This window comes from Thermobia domestica, chromosome 3, assembly GCF_964235325.1.
Source record: "Thermobia domestica chromosome 3, izTheDome1.hap1.1, whole genome shotgun sequence".
Classification (NCBI taxonomy): Eukaryota; Metazoa; Arthropoda; class Insecta; order Zygentoma; family Lepismatidae; genus Thermobia; species Thermobia domestica.
The window spans coordinates 261,156,472-261,174,167 of NC_137456.1; the positions used below are offsets into that span (position 1 = coordinate 261,156,472).

Genomic DNA, 17,696 nt, shown 5'->3' on the forward strand with positions numbered 1-17,696 from the left:
CCCTTCTCACTCATCAAAATTTTATTCGAATGCGTTCTTTGCATCCACTATCCGTGTATGTAATGACTTTCCATCCAACCCAAGACAATCTCAGTGAATAAATCTATTTAAGAAGTCCGTAGATCAAACCCTCATAAGTCTGTGAAGGATTACTGATATCTGACAAAAAGGCTGACTTTTATGCTTACTTTTTATTTGTTCTTTTATTCACTAAATGTAGTGAATTTATTATATGGTTGTTTGTAGTAATCTATGTAGTAAAGTAGCAGTAAATAAATAAGCACTTATCAGGTATAATTATGTCTTCTAAAGAACAGTGAAACAATGATTTTGGTATTTTATATCAACTTACTAGAAATTACATGATCTTTGAAAATAATGTATTTTATTGCCTTATGTAATTTTACGTACAAATAATAATTGTCAACATGCTATTATACAAAGCATTTAAAGTCAAAAAATCCTTATTCGATACAAATATTATGATATAGTAGTAAGAGAAATAACTATGTTGTTCAAAACTCGAAAAATTTTAATTTTCATACTGAAACACGACAGGTCACTACTTTTCATACTAATGGATTAATATTTAAATTCAAAGTGTTATATTTCATGAAAAATTTTCATTCTTCAAAGTAGAGGATCATCCACTTGACTCATTAATGCATCGTACTAAAACTTCATTTGACTTTCAAATTTTAGTTCATTCATCGGCTTTTACTTCAGATTGTTATGATGACCCTCCTTCTTGCAGTTCTTTGTAGTAACTGTATACAACAAGTAAGAAATAACAACCGAGACCTGAAAAAAGAAAAATATAAAACCATAAGTACGAAATCAACTAACATCTTGGATTATTAAAATCCAGGTTCCATTTTTCAACTCAATTTACGGTAGTACTATACAGGATTAGCGCCATATACTGACGTTGCAACATGCTGTATATCTAGAATATCGTTCAAAAACCTAAGAGAACCATGATTCAAATATGAGCAGTGAGGTTCATATCTATCTATCTGTCTATCTGTCTGCGTATTTACTTCCACTACACTGATCTCTGCTTCTAACTACTTGTGATTTAATTAACTGTTGTCCAAAGAAGGAGTGAATTGCGCTTTGAAATTTATTCTTCGGATATTTCCTCTAAACATGTCAAGTTAGTCTATGAGCCCTGTCATCGAAGTTTAAAAATTATGATTCTGGAATTGCTCTACGGCTTGATGTACAGGTGCGAGCAAAGTAATACAAGCGTCTCTTTAATCTGAGTACCTCCGTTTTCTTTATGTTTGAAATTTTTGAAGGTTTCCACAGCAGGAAAGATGAATGAATGACAAACACATTTTTAATATTTGTGTTCAATATTATTTTAAGATAAAGAAATAAGGAAAAAAATCTTAATTTGGTCTAAATTACGAAACTTTCCAACGCTATTGGAAACGGTAGTTTTCTAAGCCCGGAGAAAATTCTGTAGTTCAACGTAGAATTAAGATTTCCACGTCAGTGACAGAAAACCCACAAATAAAATATTTAATGAAATATTTCTAACATTTATATCTGCAGCCTTCATACAAATAAAGCAAAAAGTGAAAATTATTTATCAAAAGCGTCGAATTGAAACACTATTGTAAATGAAAAGCATGTCTTGTAGCGGAACAGGCGTATAGCATGTAAGAAGTCGCTAGCATACTTGGTTAGTGCGACGACGTAAAATCGATCAGTCAGTGTGGTTGAAGGTGGTTCAAATCTCGTACACAGATTTCTTTACTATTATAATTGTTTATTTCATTATTTTTTGTATATGAGAAAAACTACTACATATATAAAACTCATCACGATATCAAAGTGACTAAAATGCCATACTTCCACCTGTATTACTGTTCTTTAGTTTTGTTTGCAGAGATTTCGTAGTCATTTTCTTTCATGCATAAAGAATGCTTTTCAGTAAATTATATTGCTTAAGAGAAGTAATGTAGGGAATTGTGTAATCAATTTTCACATTACATATCGTCCCGAAAATTGTATGATTGTTTCGTCTCGTTGCATCACTACTTAATTAATGCAATATAGAATTTCCTCTCTGTCTACTTGCTTCATAGGAATCTCCAATTAAACGTTTAATTTTTTCTTTAAACATTTATTAAGTTGAAAATTCTAGAATGCATTTAATTAAGTATTGATAATTGAGACGACACAGACATATAATTTTTGGTGACGAGACAGAATTCTCACGCGTCGTGACGGCCGTAACTTGTGGGTGAGCAGGAAGGGCAAGTGCCTCTTCCCCCAGAGAAGCTCCCTGCCGTTCGAACGGAGCCCACTTCAAGACAAAATTTCCTTACATCATATAAGATACAAACATTAAAATATAAATAAAGCATCAAACAGGTTCACTACATTGCGTAAATAAAATAGCTCACAAAAGATAAATAAAACAAAAATGAGTCGTGGGCCAATTTTAGTAAAAAATGTTTACTATTTTGGGCCCTGGAAATAATATTCACTCATATGGTTCTGAGTTTTGTCAATATTGTCCCCTTAATTAATTTGTCATGTATGGAACGGGTCTAAGGACTTAACTAACGTCTTCGCAGACCTTGCCGTGCGGGAGGTCCCAGAGGCTCCGATGAGAGCACACAGAGTAAGAGAAAGATAAAAAGAATGGGCCTCTTTTCGAATTTTACGGGAAGGCCCAAAACAACTTTTTATATTAATACTTGGCCCCAGAAGAAAATCTAAGTTACGGTGCTGAGTCGAGAAGGGTCGAGATTTTAAGATGTCTCGAGGCAACACTACTAAATTATGTAACGTTGTCTTAGGAAAACTTTTACTATCAGTAACCATCGAAAACATTTAATTAAGTGAACAAGTAGTGAATTTCTGAATTCACCTTCGAATGTAGTTATTCACTAAGAATTACGGAAATGTTGCCACTAAGGTGGAAACGGGATTATTTCGTACTTTCAATTCTATCAGAGCAGGTTGCGAGATATGAAATTTCATATATAGTTTATATGAAGAAGTTAAAAAAATGTTTCTAATTTACAAAATAAAGTTCCTAAGAGCGTAAAGAAAAGACATTATTTTGTAAAAAGAATAACAGCAATTATCCACACTCTGCTTGAGTCGAATCTATGGCTGCAATGATATTGCGCACACTTTCCGGTTTTATCAGTTTTATCTGATAAGCCGTTGACAAGCTGTCATAATGTACAGGATTGCGCACAAAAAAATTAAGCAATGTTGTCAGAGTGAAAATATTTCCTCTTCTGTTATGTTTGTATATACGTATGTATGACTTTATTGACAAGTTGAATATATTTTCAAAGACGGACCCCAGATGGAAAATGTTCTCTCTTCTGTTATGTTTGTATGTATGTGTTATATTATATACCCAGGTGTTTACAAGAACTGACTTCTGTAATTAATTAGACGATAAATGTTGACTTAGTGGCCTCCTCTGATTGGTGGAGTGGAAAATGAACTTTGCAGGTGGCTAAAGTAAACTTTTAATTAGAGGACGAATCTGATTGGTTGATTGGGATGTAAAGGTCAAAGAATCTCTTTATTTATACCAATAAAGCGGAATACCCGAATGACCTTTTGTAGTCAGAAGTTTTATACCTTCTTTGGGTTTGCGTTGTGACTGCCTTGTTTTGACACTGGGAAATGGCGGATTTCCGAGTAAGTGTTACTGAAAAAGGAGTTGCTTGTGTGATTAAAGATGGTTTTAAGTATCGTCGATTTCGGGAGAATAAGAAAGGATCACAGTAGCGGTAAGTAAAGTATTTATTAATTATTCATTTTTTGACGAGAAAAAGAGCATAGGCTAACTGTAAATGATTATATTTTTTGTATTACAGTATATACAGTATAATTTTAATATTCTATAGCAAAGTAAACTTGTTAACGATATACCACATATATATCTGACACTCTTGACAAATTTATTTTCCAGGTGTACGTTAAAATCATGTTGTGCCGCCATTATCACTGATTGCGACAGAACTGTTATTTTGGAAGAAAGAGGACAGCACAATCACTTGAGCGATTTTTCAAGAGTTAAAAGTCATGAGTTACGAGAAATCTGTAAGAGAAGAGCAGCGGAATACCCGAACGAAAGGCCGAATAAAATCATTAGGACTGAGCTATCTAGTTTAGAAAATACAGAGAAATTAACGCATAAGGATATGAAGAGGTGTAGAGAAGCGATGTACTGTATTCGAAAAAGAAACACACCGGTTCGTCCAAGAAATATTACAGAGGCTGTTGAGCAAATGATTGAAAGAGAAGATGAGTTCAGTCATGATGGAGAAAAGTTTCTATTTGTAAATAAAGAAGCTAAGATTATCGTCCTAACTTGTGCGAGTAACATTAGGTACGTATAATGATAACATTTACTGAACATAGTCGTAGTGTATATAATAATATTTAGTATAGTTTCGATATTTCAATATTGGCTGTTTTTTTTCTTTAAGCTTTTCATTTGACATTTTAGGCTTGATTATTATGAACAAATGAATAGTGGGAATTGTTAGATTTATAGTATTAGTGTTAATAAATTTAATGCAACTGAAGTAACATTTCTTCTCGTTTTACTTTTCAGATTTATATGTGAGACAAATGATGTTGAGATTTACGCAGATGGTACCTTTACATATGCTCCTCGTCATTTTCATCAGCTGTATACTATTCACGCATACAAAAACCAATTTTATTTGCCTCTATGTTATGCGTGTTTGCCGGGAAAGGATAAGCAAGCTTACAAGGCAATGTGGGAAATGATAAGAAGTCTAGAACCTGAAATAAATTTGAAGTCGATCCATGTAGACTTTGAAACTGCAGCTCACGAAGCTATCAGGGAGGTATTTCCAGAATGTAACATCATTGGATGTCGATTCCATTTGGGTCAATCTTGGTGGAGAAAGATCCAGGGCAACAAGCACTTATATCGAGCCTACTTGAATCCACAGTTTGAGTTAGGTAGGTACTCTAGGTGATTTTCCTTCATAAAGTTTTGCTTGTTAGCCAACTAATCAAAACAGTGAAATTAATAATCTTTCAGTAAACAAAATTGATTCCTCTGAGATGTCATTGCTTTTAGTACCAGATATAGATGGTATGTAATAATATTTTTTTAAAGAATAAAAGCTTTTAATTGTTAACAAGTTAAACAATTGATTATACCTTGTTCAAAGTAATTCCAATCTGAATTGTTATTATACACATTTGGTTAATTGTCTTCCAATATTGTGACATCTTAGCGGCGTTGGCACTCAGAGACTAAGTCGTTCCTATTCGATTCTACTTTTGTGAACTACATATTGTTGAATTAAATAGAAATTCTTCTGAATAATTATGGGGTTCCTTATATAAGAAAGATTTCCTCTTGTCTCATATAAGAAGGAAGAAATACAATATATCGTCGTATAGGATTCAACAGCTCGTATGTCTCCAATTTTGGCGAACTTGAGTGTTTGATACTATTAGAATCAGTATAAGATTGTGCACAATCTGGTTAAGTACTACACCTATATCACGATAGGTGATACTGTTCTTCCCTAAAAAGTCACACTGCTTATATTAAGGCTAAAATTATTTTTGTAAACGTTTTTTTTTCTCCTGTAAAATTAGCGAAGGGTTACTTACGCGGTGTTGAATCTCAGACGACGATATAATAAATTGTCAATATTAACTATAATGATCATCAGACTTGTTATATTTTAAATCACATTAGAAATCATAAAATACCAAAACAGTAGTATAATTGAGGGTTTTAATTATATTTTACAGGGATGTGGTTAAAGTCGTTTTTCGGTCTTTCATATTTACATCCAACTGAAGTATCCGATGCGTTTGCAGATTTGATATCAGTTGCACCGGACAATGAAGGTCTTCACTTCTCCGACTACGTACTCGAAAATTACATTGAAGAAACTAGCAGGTATGTACAAAACACTGTTTCTAACTAAATTTAGGAAGGTGATTTAACTTATATTGACAGATTCCATATTATTAATAAGTAAATCGTGTAATATTGCACGGATTATATTGGAATAATCAGTATTTATATGAGGAAGTCGATTATAAACATCAATGTTTGTATTAATAGTATTGTAATCTAAGTATATTGTATAGTATATTATTGTAACAAGTATATTATATGGCTGAAAAAAACGATGTTAAGGACAGACGTTAATAACTTTACAAAAGCAAAGTTTTACCACAAGGGAGAACATTATTCATTTTGATTTTCAATTGTCAATTTTTCCATAAAACTTGGATAATAGTGTAAAGCATGCCTACTGTGCTATATTATTATTATTATTATTATTATTATTATTATTATTATTATTATTATTATTATTGAGAATGTTTTTAATAATTGTTTCCTTCGTTTTATTTAGATTTCCACCTAGAATCTGGGCTTCAGAACCCTCAGTGGCTCCTCGAACGACGAATGCGGCAGAAGCATTCCATAAACATTACAATGAATAGTTCTATTCACCGAGTCCGGATATTTATCAGGTGATTTCATCTTTGTTGAAGACACAATCCGAAACACAATTGAAATTAAGATCAATTGCTAATGGAAAGACCAATACACAAAGAAAGGAAGATGTGAAGAGACATAATTTCATATTGAAGCAGTATGAGATGCTTAAAAGTGGTGCATATTCAGAGTATCACGCAAGGAGAATTAAATTTCTAAAAACAGTAGGCTTAAAATTACAGCCAAGAAAATTTTATCATGTAGATTGTAAATATAGAAAAAGTTGGTTTTGGAGGTATCTTGTATTGTATTTACTGATCCAATTATATTTAGTTAATCCTCAATTTGCCTAAAGACGTTTAAAGGTGATACATATTCAGAGTATGAGATAAGGAGGATTACATTTCTAAATATTGTAGGTATAAAATTGAAACCAAGAAAATTTTAATATGTGGCTTGTAAATGTAAATGCTTGGTTATGGAGATATTTTGTATTGCATTCATTGATCAAATTATATTTATTCAATCCAATTTGTATTTTATTACTAATTTCTGTTTATGTCCTAGTCTGAAAGAAAACCTTGTTTGCGCACAATATTAAAGCTGACATTGTGGCAACGTTGGACAAAAATATGTGTTAAAAGAGGCCAACAGAGATTTGTGCGCAATTCGGGATCTAGAGTGTGCGCAATCCAGGTGCTCCCGAATCTATTACTGATGTTTATATCAAGCATTGGTAAGTTGTTTCAAGGACCCGTTTGGTTCAACACTGGCATCAGGAAATAAGATAATGTGTATGATGAAGGCAAAGTTAATTTACCCAAGCTGTAACGCTATTATTTAATAGTTAATATATGCTTTGGTCGGAATTTTTCTTTGATTTTATGAAATAACCATGCGTTTCGTTTTACCTATATATTCTATCACCTGCGATACTTTAGCTGATCTTGCGTTTGTGGATGAATATTTCTTAAGACTAAGAAGACTGCTACATTATTATAAAGAAAACGAAAATTTGTACGTTAGTTGGGACTCAAACTTACGTCGGTGATACTATAAGCATTATGATTTAAACGCTTCTGCTATTCTGTTCTCCTGTCAGTAGTTCTTTTTAAACAGTGATGTATTGGATAGTTCTTTTACCTTGTCATAGGAAATCATTTGATAATACGAATAACTTACTTTTGTTGCTATCAAAACTTTGGTTGATTGTGAAATGTATTCGTACGCAATGAATAATTTCCTAACTACTTAATTTAATAATGCTTTCGTGTATTTATTGTTGTTCCTTTGTTTTCTATTTGTATTTTCTTTCTTTTCCAAGTATATTTAATTTTGCTTTTTGAATTTACCATTTGACTTAAAAACATGGAATATTCATCACAGAAGCAGAGCTTTTAGTGTACTGTATTCTACTTTAAAGCTTCTCATTTTCGTATTATTATACTTCATCACCTCCTGATATACAGTATATTCTTACGTTACCCTTCTGTCCATTTCTGCGAATAGGAGGATTCACTACTGGCACTCATGGAATTAAAAGAGAAAAATAAATTACTCCCGTGCCCACCTTACTGGCAACATTTCTGTAATTGTCACTGGCTCAAAGGGTACCACGTTGAGAGAGTCCGGATCAAAAGGGCCCCGCGTCAAAAGGACCCGAGTGTAAAAGATCTCGCGTCAAAAGGGCCCGGTGAAATCGGCTTCACGGATAAAAAGTCTGAGATCGAAGCAGGAGTGGAAGTCAGGTGTTTACAAAGGGATAGTGTCCCCTTAGTAAGTTGAAGTGTTTGTCGAAACGAAGGAAGAATACACTGGAAAACAAATTTTAACTTTTTTCGTGCTTCGGAAATGAAAAGTACATTTTTTATGCAAACGAGTATGCTGAATACGAAAATGATAATAAATATGCTGAATTGCTTCGAGTTTAAGTGTAATCGACATAAATATGTGTTGTATAGTGTTAACACTCAGATTCGAGCATTTTCTATGTTGACTTTCACTTAAGTAGCTACTGCTTCAGTATTGTCCATCCGAATATCGTAGTTCATATGTCATTCGCTTCAGAATAAACCAAGCTTGCAAATGGTACTATGCGCATGTGTACTTGATATAAACAGAAGGGAAATTTGAGGTAAAAATTGGGAATTTTCCGTTTAAAAATCCCTTTTTCAATCGTAGCACCCTCTGGTGCAACCCCTGCTACAGGTACGCAAACATAATGTACCTTGAAAACTACTATGGAAATGGGTGTGCCAAATTTCATTGTTATATCTACGATAGTTATGAAGGAAAAAATATTTCTCAGTCCTGTCTGACAATATCAAATTTCATATAGGGAAAAGTGAGACAGAAAACAAAAAGAATCCAAAGAGTACTATTCATCTGCGTAACACGACTTATACGTCATTCTGCTCAGAATGAAACAGGCTTTCAAATGCTTTCATGATAATGTGTACGAGAAGAGGGGAATTTGGGATAACATTGAGAATTGTCCATCCAAAAATCCCTTTTTCAACTGTAACGTCCCCTGGTGCGGCCCCGGCTACAGATACCCAAATATACTATAACTTGAAAACTACTGGGGTTTATGTCTACATGTCAAATGCATGTGCCAAGTTTCATTATTATATCTACAACAGTTATGAAGGAAGAAAATTCTCAGACCTACTCGACAATACCAAATTTCATATAGGGAACAAGGAGATATAAAAATAAAGTGACGTTTGTATGGAAAATGCATTTTATTATAACGTTAGACCCTCTACACATGAGACAAAAAGTCACTTGAAGCTAGCATATAGATTCTGTTATGATAATTGGTTATAGCTATGTATGCGTGGCAGCGTTTGTTCCAAAGAATGTAAAAGGATCAGTAAGAAATTAAAACTATATAGAATGCAAGTGATAAAACATAACTAACTTGGATATTACAAATGACACCCCTTTGCCTGTTGCTTCTTTGTGGTTCTGTTAAGTCTCTAGCGATTGTTCAAGAATAATCAGCAAGCATAGACTTGCTCCAGTGACCCTGATATGATTTCTCCATCGTCGATATAACTTGATGGAAATGTTCCCCATGTTCATCGGTGACTGCTCCCAATTTTCCGGAAAGAGATCGATGTGGGAATGCAACAAGTACGTTTTTAGTGATATATTACACCCCATTGCTTGATAGAAGGATATTAGGTGTTCCACTAATTCCTTATAGCTCTGAGACACCCACCAAAACGAAAAATTTCGAAAATCATCCGATGCAATCTTCTTTTTATCTTCTAAAACTGCATCAATTTCAAAATCATTGAGGAGTTGTTGAATTTGAAGGCCAATAAATACGCCCTCCTTGATTTTAGTTTCAGTAATTTGTGGGAATTTACGCAGAATATATTTGAAGGCATCACACGTTTGCTTCATACTTGTAATGTAGTTCTTGATTAAACCCAATTTAATATAAAATGAATATATCAAAAGAACATGTGGAACGTTCTTTGCTCCTGGGTCCAAATTTATGATGTGGCTAATAATTTTTACGTAGTGGGAATCCTTATCACGGCTATCCCATTCGCATACAAACAGCATTATTTTGTATAGGCAAGCTACAGGCCAAGAAATACCGCTAGAACTTTGAATTCGCCACAAATATTCCAATTATATATATTTTATAATAATTGATTTCAGCTGTTTTTCCATGTTACCATATGTCTTCTTGTAGTGGACTGCCTAACCGATTGGTATTTATAGCAACACATTCCCATTGTACAACAACACACTTTTAGACAGTCTTGATGCGTCTGTGAACAGCCTCCGTTCATCGAGATTATCTTTCTTGTTAAGTTACTCATAAGACCAGTTACATCTTTACAACATACTGAGTCACTTTCCATTGAGCTATACTCTTTCAGGGGCTTCTGACGTCTTCGGTACAAGGATACTTTAATATCTTCAGAAAGAGCTCCCTGCTGCTTGAGTCTGGATGCCAGATGTTCTGCAGTACTTTTTGACAACCCCAGATCTCTTACAAGGTCATTTAATTCATGCTGAGTGGTCATATTGTAAATAGATGATGATGTTGGTTGTGAAGTCAGGATCGATGGATGACGAGGAATCTGCAACAGGATTTGACATACCTTGGCCGACTTTGTCCGCCTCTTGTTTTTCATTGTATGAAATAGTGGTGTAAGATACAGGAAATTGTGGAACCTTTAGTTCTTCAGAATGTGGCACAGGACGAATAGCGGAAGAGCTGTTGGGATAAATAATAGTCCGCTTTTTTATTTGGATAGACATTTAATTGAAGAAACCATGCAAAAATTACAGTTTGAAGCATGATCTGGCGTCTCTCTCCATATCATAGGAAGTGTAAACGGCGTGAATGGCCTTTTACCATATAGCCGGTCTCGAAAGTGTGTAGAACAAGTATTACAGCCAACATGTGGTGCCCACTTCTTGTTCATATCTCCCACTTTACAGCAAAAGTACAAGTGATAGCCTTTCTTTATGATATGTGTGAAATTTCGTTTTTAATTGGCAAGTGTTACTTCGCTATAAACGTAAACCAAAAGTTCGCAGCGTTAATACATTTACGCGTCCAAGATGGCAAATTGTAACTAAAAAAGAACCTTACACAACATGTTTTCTCTGGCAAACCCTGCAATACAAACTAAACCGTGATGTGGTTGATCTTTCTTTGGCGGAGATGAAGTGCGAGCGAGAAGGATAGTAATGAAGCTAATCGTAAATCAATGGAAGTTAACTTAAATACACAGATTCTCCTGTTGCCATGAACCCTTAAGTTGCGCGCCAGAGCAAATCTGGCGATAATGTATTTCTTTGAAACGCGAAGCAATCTTCAAAACCTAATTTCATATTCGTTATCAGCACCCTAAAATTAGTAAGAATTGGTTACTTTCATCTCCGAAGCACTTTCACTGTTGACCAGTGATATCTCTGGTTATTTGAAATAGAAAATTTGAATGCGATATTGATTTTATTTGCTTGTTGTTTGTTCTATAGCATTCGCTATCACTTAAGTCTATGAAAGATTGATTGAACCCACGTCTTTCTGAGTTTGTATTCTCGTGACGTAACCCAATGTAACTTTATCCATTAGTGACTTTTTCTTAATTCTAAAATTCCATTTCTACCCCTGGATCCAAGTATTAAAAGATATATTAGTATGAAAAATATTCTGTGGAAAAGATTATTTTAAATTTGCTGTGAGAGGACGCATTTGAATCTCTATACAGAGTTAGTCAAAACGGACGGAGGACGGAGGGAAATGTTGCAATTGATATTATTGCAAAAACTACATTGATTTGGAGTGTGGCCACCATGGAAGCCATCTTGAATGACGCCATATTGCATATCACACAATACTTCTTTTTAAATATAAAAAGTTATGATTTTATACTTGAACTTAGGCTTGAATATTCCCACAAATGAGAATGTGAACTCATTTTTGACACATCATCTGTTCGAGACAGGGTGTGCTATGTTTGTCATATGTAGCTAATAGGAAAAAGTATGATGGTAGAGCAGTAACAAAGTGACGCATGGACAGAGGGAAAGCAAATGTTACAACTTGGCATTGGTGTAGAAACTGCGTTAAATGATTGTGTGTACATCATGGCAGAAATCTTGAATTCCGTATATTGGATTCCATATAACGTTTTTAAATAGAAAGAGGTATGTGTGTCACATAAATTGAGGCCACAATCTTTCTATAAACGATAATCTAAATTGATTTTTGACAGACCGCCATTCGTTTATGAGATAGCGCATGCTACATTTGACAATTTTCTAGTGGAAAAATGTATCGGGACAAGCAAGTCGTCGTGTTCTTCACGTTTCTGTTCGTATTCCCTTTACCACATATATTAATAGTAAGTGGATCATACTTTAACATTTTTTAAATAGTAAGTATATTTGTTGTTAATTGTTACTTTACGAATATAAAGCGATAGAATGCTCTTAATGTGTATGGTTTGGAACATTCGGTAGAGCTCAACGACTTCGTTCAAATAGTAGCAGGTGATAACAATGTTTTATCTTGACAGTGTATTGTACTGTATGAGGTTAATATGGTAAGAGTATAATGGTAGAATAGCTAGAAAGAAATCGTATATTCTCAAAATTTAAAGAAAAATAAGATATTTAAATTTTCTATACCTTTCGTAGCTGAGCCAAAAAATTGGTAGAAATATGTGTTGTTTTTCGACGAATATAAATTTAACTGCATGAATATGATGGTAGAATAATAGTGTTTCGGCAAGTAAATATAGAGCTAAATGTCAAGAACTTCAGTGTACTATAAACTGCGGAGTAGGAAGTGTAATAGTTTGGATAGTTTCGGTTTTTTATGTTCATCAGGTGTTTGAGGGTTTTGAGTGTTGACGAGGTTATGACATATATATATATATATATATATATATATATATATAATACAGTATGGCGCGAAATTCGCTGTACAAAAGCAGAGGAGTGATTCCTGAGAGTAAAACAAAAAGTTCCTATAAACATATGGCGATAACCCCTTCGTTTACGTGTTACAGGTTCATAGCTTCAAAACTATGGGACCTACCGTATTCAGGTCAAGACTTCACTTAGGAAGTAGTATATGCCCTATCCAGAAATGGGTGTTTCAGAATCCCGAGGTGCTTATACAACAATTTTTTAGGAGGGAGTTTGACTACGGGCCTATGATATAAAGTACTCTCCAACTACCTCCATAAAAAATATTGCGTGAATACCTTAGGATTCTAAAACATATATTTTTGGATAGAGCAATACTAGTTTCTAAGTGAAGTCTTGATCCAACTACAGTGGATCCCATAGTTTTGGAGCTATGGACCTTTATAATTCATTTTTTCATGTTTTCGGCATCCTATAATACATAAACGATGGGTTTTTTGCCCCAGATATATATATATATATATATATATATATATATATATATATATATATAAGCTCTTATTACAAATCTTAAGCAAAATACGGAAAATTGGGAGTGACGAGGACTTCTAATTTTATCAATATATTTATTCCAGAGTATATGCTGTAAAGAAATGGTTGATTTAAAACTGTCCAAAAATGCGCGAAATTTAACTTCAAAGTACTGACTTTAACTTCATTGATGATATTCGGAGCGAATTGGAACGTATGGTCAGTGTACGAGTTACGGTGAAAGAAGTGTTGGAAAAAGTATTACGTCCAGCGCGGAACAATATTTCTCCACTATACCACGAAAATTGTAACAACCATGCCTAAATGCTTAAAGTTCAAAATCGTGGTGTGTTTGCTATTAAATTCTAACTGTATTAACTTAGAGGAACAACAGATTATTCCTGCCAATTAGCCTCCACATATAACTTCGATCACGTGTGGCTCCAACAGGACGAAGCGCAGCCACACTATGGTTGACAATACTTACATGTAAAGCAAAACGTCTCCACAACGATGGATTGGAAGACGAGTATGATTGAATGTTTTGCAAGATTTCCCAGATTTCCCTATCTTTCATTCCTGGGTTACCCTCTCTAGGGGTACATTTTGGACAATGTACAGCGGGCCACAGAAATTCCTGAGGTACAATGGCCGTAAGCTAGGCAACCCAACTAACGTTTGCTAGAAGAATAATTACGCCTTGTAGAGTAGCTAGAACAGCAGCATGAAGTTGCCCCACCTATTAAAGAACAAATCGTAAAGTGTGGTTTTGTGCAGGAGTGAGGAGAAACGCTGACTGACGAAATGAACAAAAATAAGTCTTTGCATACTTGTACTCACAGTGCACAGCAGAGTACTAGAAAAAAATATACGGACATCAGAGGCGCCGATGAGAAGATAACAGTCAGGGGACTTAAATAATCTTATAATTAACTCAAATGAGGGATTATATAAACAAGTTAACTTACTTCAAATGACTGTACATATATGCGTATCAAATAATATACGGATAGATTATGCGGAATATGTATTAGCTTATTTTTTAAAAATAAACACAAAGACTTGCGCTGAGTTTAAAAACTATTAACAGTAGTCTTACCTGCAAATCAATTAAAGTATGGATTGATCATTCAGGGGAAGAACCCAGCCCCTAAAGAAAATTTTGAGGTCCTAATAGGGCCTGAGCTCCTAGGTTTCGGCGCCACTGACTGATACGTAATGTTACATCGAAAGTAGAATTTGTATCATTTCATTATTCGTTAAATAATTTTTGAAAATGGTAAATATTGTTATGTTGTAATTTATTTGTAAATATTAGAAATGCAAAATTCGATAATATTTAAAAGAGTTGGAAAACTTACCCGTACTAAGCGTATTTCTCCTTAGGTTGCAAATATAACTGAGAGTTTGTGATTTGTTTAATATTTGTGCAAATTTACACATTGAGGCACAAGGAGAAAAGAGGAAAATATAGTGTCAATAAACAACAATTTAAAAATGCACGAAATAAACAGTAAATATCAGATATACAATCATTAACAAAATTCAATCTGTAACTCGTTTTCTCCATTTTTCTTCCTTCATTTTCAGAATACATCATCATTGAATTTCTCCACTGGATATTATCTTTCATTTAGCAGCATCCAACTTGAGTTCAGCGTTGTAAATGTAACATTTTGAAAAGGGTAAACTCCGAAGGCGGGAATAGAATCCAAACCGCCAGATTAGAAAACTACAACTCTAACCACTCATCTAAAGCGTTATTTCTTCCGGCTCGCCTAACTAAAGAGCCTTTTCTGTTCGCTCAAAACAGTAGTTTGTTAATAGTCAGATTGATTGGTAAAACAGGAATATGTAATTGACTCGGAAGGCATTATATTACTGTATTCACTAAGTAACTAACTCACTCACCCACTCTATGGCCTATGGACCCGAAGGTTCAATACCGCGTTCACAAAAGCTCTCCACTGACTTCTATCCTCAGCTAACTGCATCCAGTTTCTACTTTGTATTCCAATCTCTGCGAGGTCCATCTTAATATTGTCCTCCCATCTGCGTATAGGTCTTCCTAATGGTCGTTTTCCGATTGTTCTTCCAGTTAAGACTTTGAAAACGTTTCTACTTTCTTCCATTCTTGCTACATGACCCGCTCACCTAAGCCTCCTAGACTGGACGACCCTAACCATGTTGGGTAAACGATATAAATTATGTAGTTCCTTGTTATGAAGTTTCCGTCATTTTCCATTCCCGTTCCTCTTGAGTCCGAATATTCGTCTGAGGATCTTGTTCTCAAATACTTTCACTTTATGTTCTTCTCTCAGAGTAAGTGACCATATTTCGCAGTCATACAGAACAACAGGCATGATTATCGTTTTGTATATTTTAAGGTTGAAATTCCTCGACAGAATTCGCGACGACAAGAGGTTTTGAACCGAATAGTAACACGAATTCCCTGCTTTTAGTCGACATTTCATTTCTCCATGAATATGATTTTCGTCTGTTAATATTGACCCTAGATATTTGAAACTATCCACTTTATCAAAAGTATTATTTAATATTTTAACGCATCCATCATTTGCTGTATTCCGGTCCCGACGCACTTCCATGTATTTAGTTTTCTCTGCATTTACTTCTAAACCCATGTCCCTGCAAGTGTTTAATAAGATATCTGTATTTCTTTCTATTGTTCTCCTATCATCCCCTATTAAATTTACATCATCAGCATATGCCATAACCTGGTGAATGCCGTTCAACTCTAGGCCCTGGTTGCTATCTTTAATTTTCCTTATAGCTTATTCCAGAACGAAGTTAAATAATAATGGGGACAACGCATCTCCTTGTTTCAGGCCATTTTCGATGTGAAAGCTCGTGGACAAATACATGTATTTTCTTACCCGGACTTTACTTTGGGATTCATTTAAACATATCTTAATTAATCTAATTAGCTTTCTCGGCATTCCAAGTTCTGTAAGAACGTTGTATAATGTTTCTCTCCTAACCGAGTCGTACGCCATTCTAAAATCAATAAATAGTTGATGTACCGTGGTATTGTATTCCCACTTTTTTTCGAGTATTTGGGGAATGATAAATATTTGGTCGATAGTTGATCGATTTCGACTTAATCCCCACTGATAATCTCCAATAATTTCATCTGCGTATGGGGTTAGTCTTGCTAATAAAATATTTGAAAGGATTTTATAGGATGTTGACAGAAGTGAAATGCCTCGATAATTATTACAGTCAGTTTTGTCGCCTTTCTTGTGAATTAGAACAATGTTTGATTCTTTCCACTCTTGTAGCAATTCTTCCTTGTTCCACATAAGGAGAATGAGTTTGTGTATCTTGTTCCACAATTTTTCGCCTCCAGCTAAAATTAACTCAGCCGGAATTTCATCTACACCCGGAGATTTGTGTTTCTTTAATTTCTTTATAGCGCTTTCTACTTCTATTTGGTTGGGTTCTAGAATATACGGTTCTGCGGTGTGTATCTCCTTTTCTCCACGCACACTAGTTTTTGGTTGCGTGTTAAGCAAATCGTCAAATAAATCTTTCCATCTATTTAAGATGCTATGCGTGTCAGTGAGAACTGTACCGTCAGATTTCTTTAATATATAAGCACGAGGTTGATAGCCTTCCTTAAATTCGTTGATTCCCTTATACATGTCCCGGATGATTTTATTTTTACTATTATCTTCAAGTTCCTTAATTCTAGCTTTCAGAAAATCGCGTTTCTTTGTTCTAAAAGTTTTGGAAGTTTTCCGCCTGATATCTGCGAAATTTTGTGTAGTTATTTCATTTGGATTTTGTAGCCAACGTAATTTTGTCTGTTTTCTCTTCTCTGCTAGTTTTATGCATTCCTGGTCAAATCATGGTTTGTTCCTACGTATTTCCGCGTGTTCCAATTTTTCTTTTACTGAAATTTTAATGCTATCTCTAATTTCGATCCAGGTATCCTCAACACTAGTGCACTCCAAACCTTCTAAACCCGAGAATCTATTCGAAACTATGGTATTTCTCTCTTACCTGGCTCTTTTCTAATTTGTTTAAATTGAATCTCTCCGTTTTCGGACAATGAATATAACCTTTATTCAACGATAACCTCTCTCGTATTATCGCTGCTACCAGGTAGTGGTCAGTGTCACAATCAGCCCCTCTAAACGACCGGACATAAACTATGCTAGATTGCCTTTTTCTATCTACTAAAACGTGATCAATTTGATTATGTGTTTTTCCGTCTGGTGATGTCCAAGTGTATTTATGGACG

The 17,696-nt window shown here is 34.5% G+C and overlaps 1 protein-coding gene across 2 annotated transcripts in view; it reads right to left on the reverse strand.

Annotated features, from left to right (window-relative positions):
• Nucleotides 1–361: 361 nt before the first annotated feature.
• Nucleotides 362–17,696, reverse strand: part of LOC145681033 (uncharacterized) — a 557,303-nt gene continuing 539,968 nt past the window's right edge. Inside the window, exon 7 of one of the 2 annotated variants that reach the window (XM_081752347.1) lies at nucleotides 362–801. In XM_081752347.1, the coding sequence (XP_081608473.1) occupies nucleotides 731–801 (71 nt within the window). In that variant the 3' untranslated portion in view covers nucleotides 362–730. The remainder of the gene's footprint in view (nucleotides 802–17,696) is intronic. The other variant, XM_081752348.1, reaches the window with a different exon arrangement.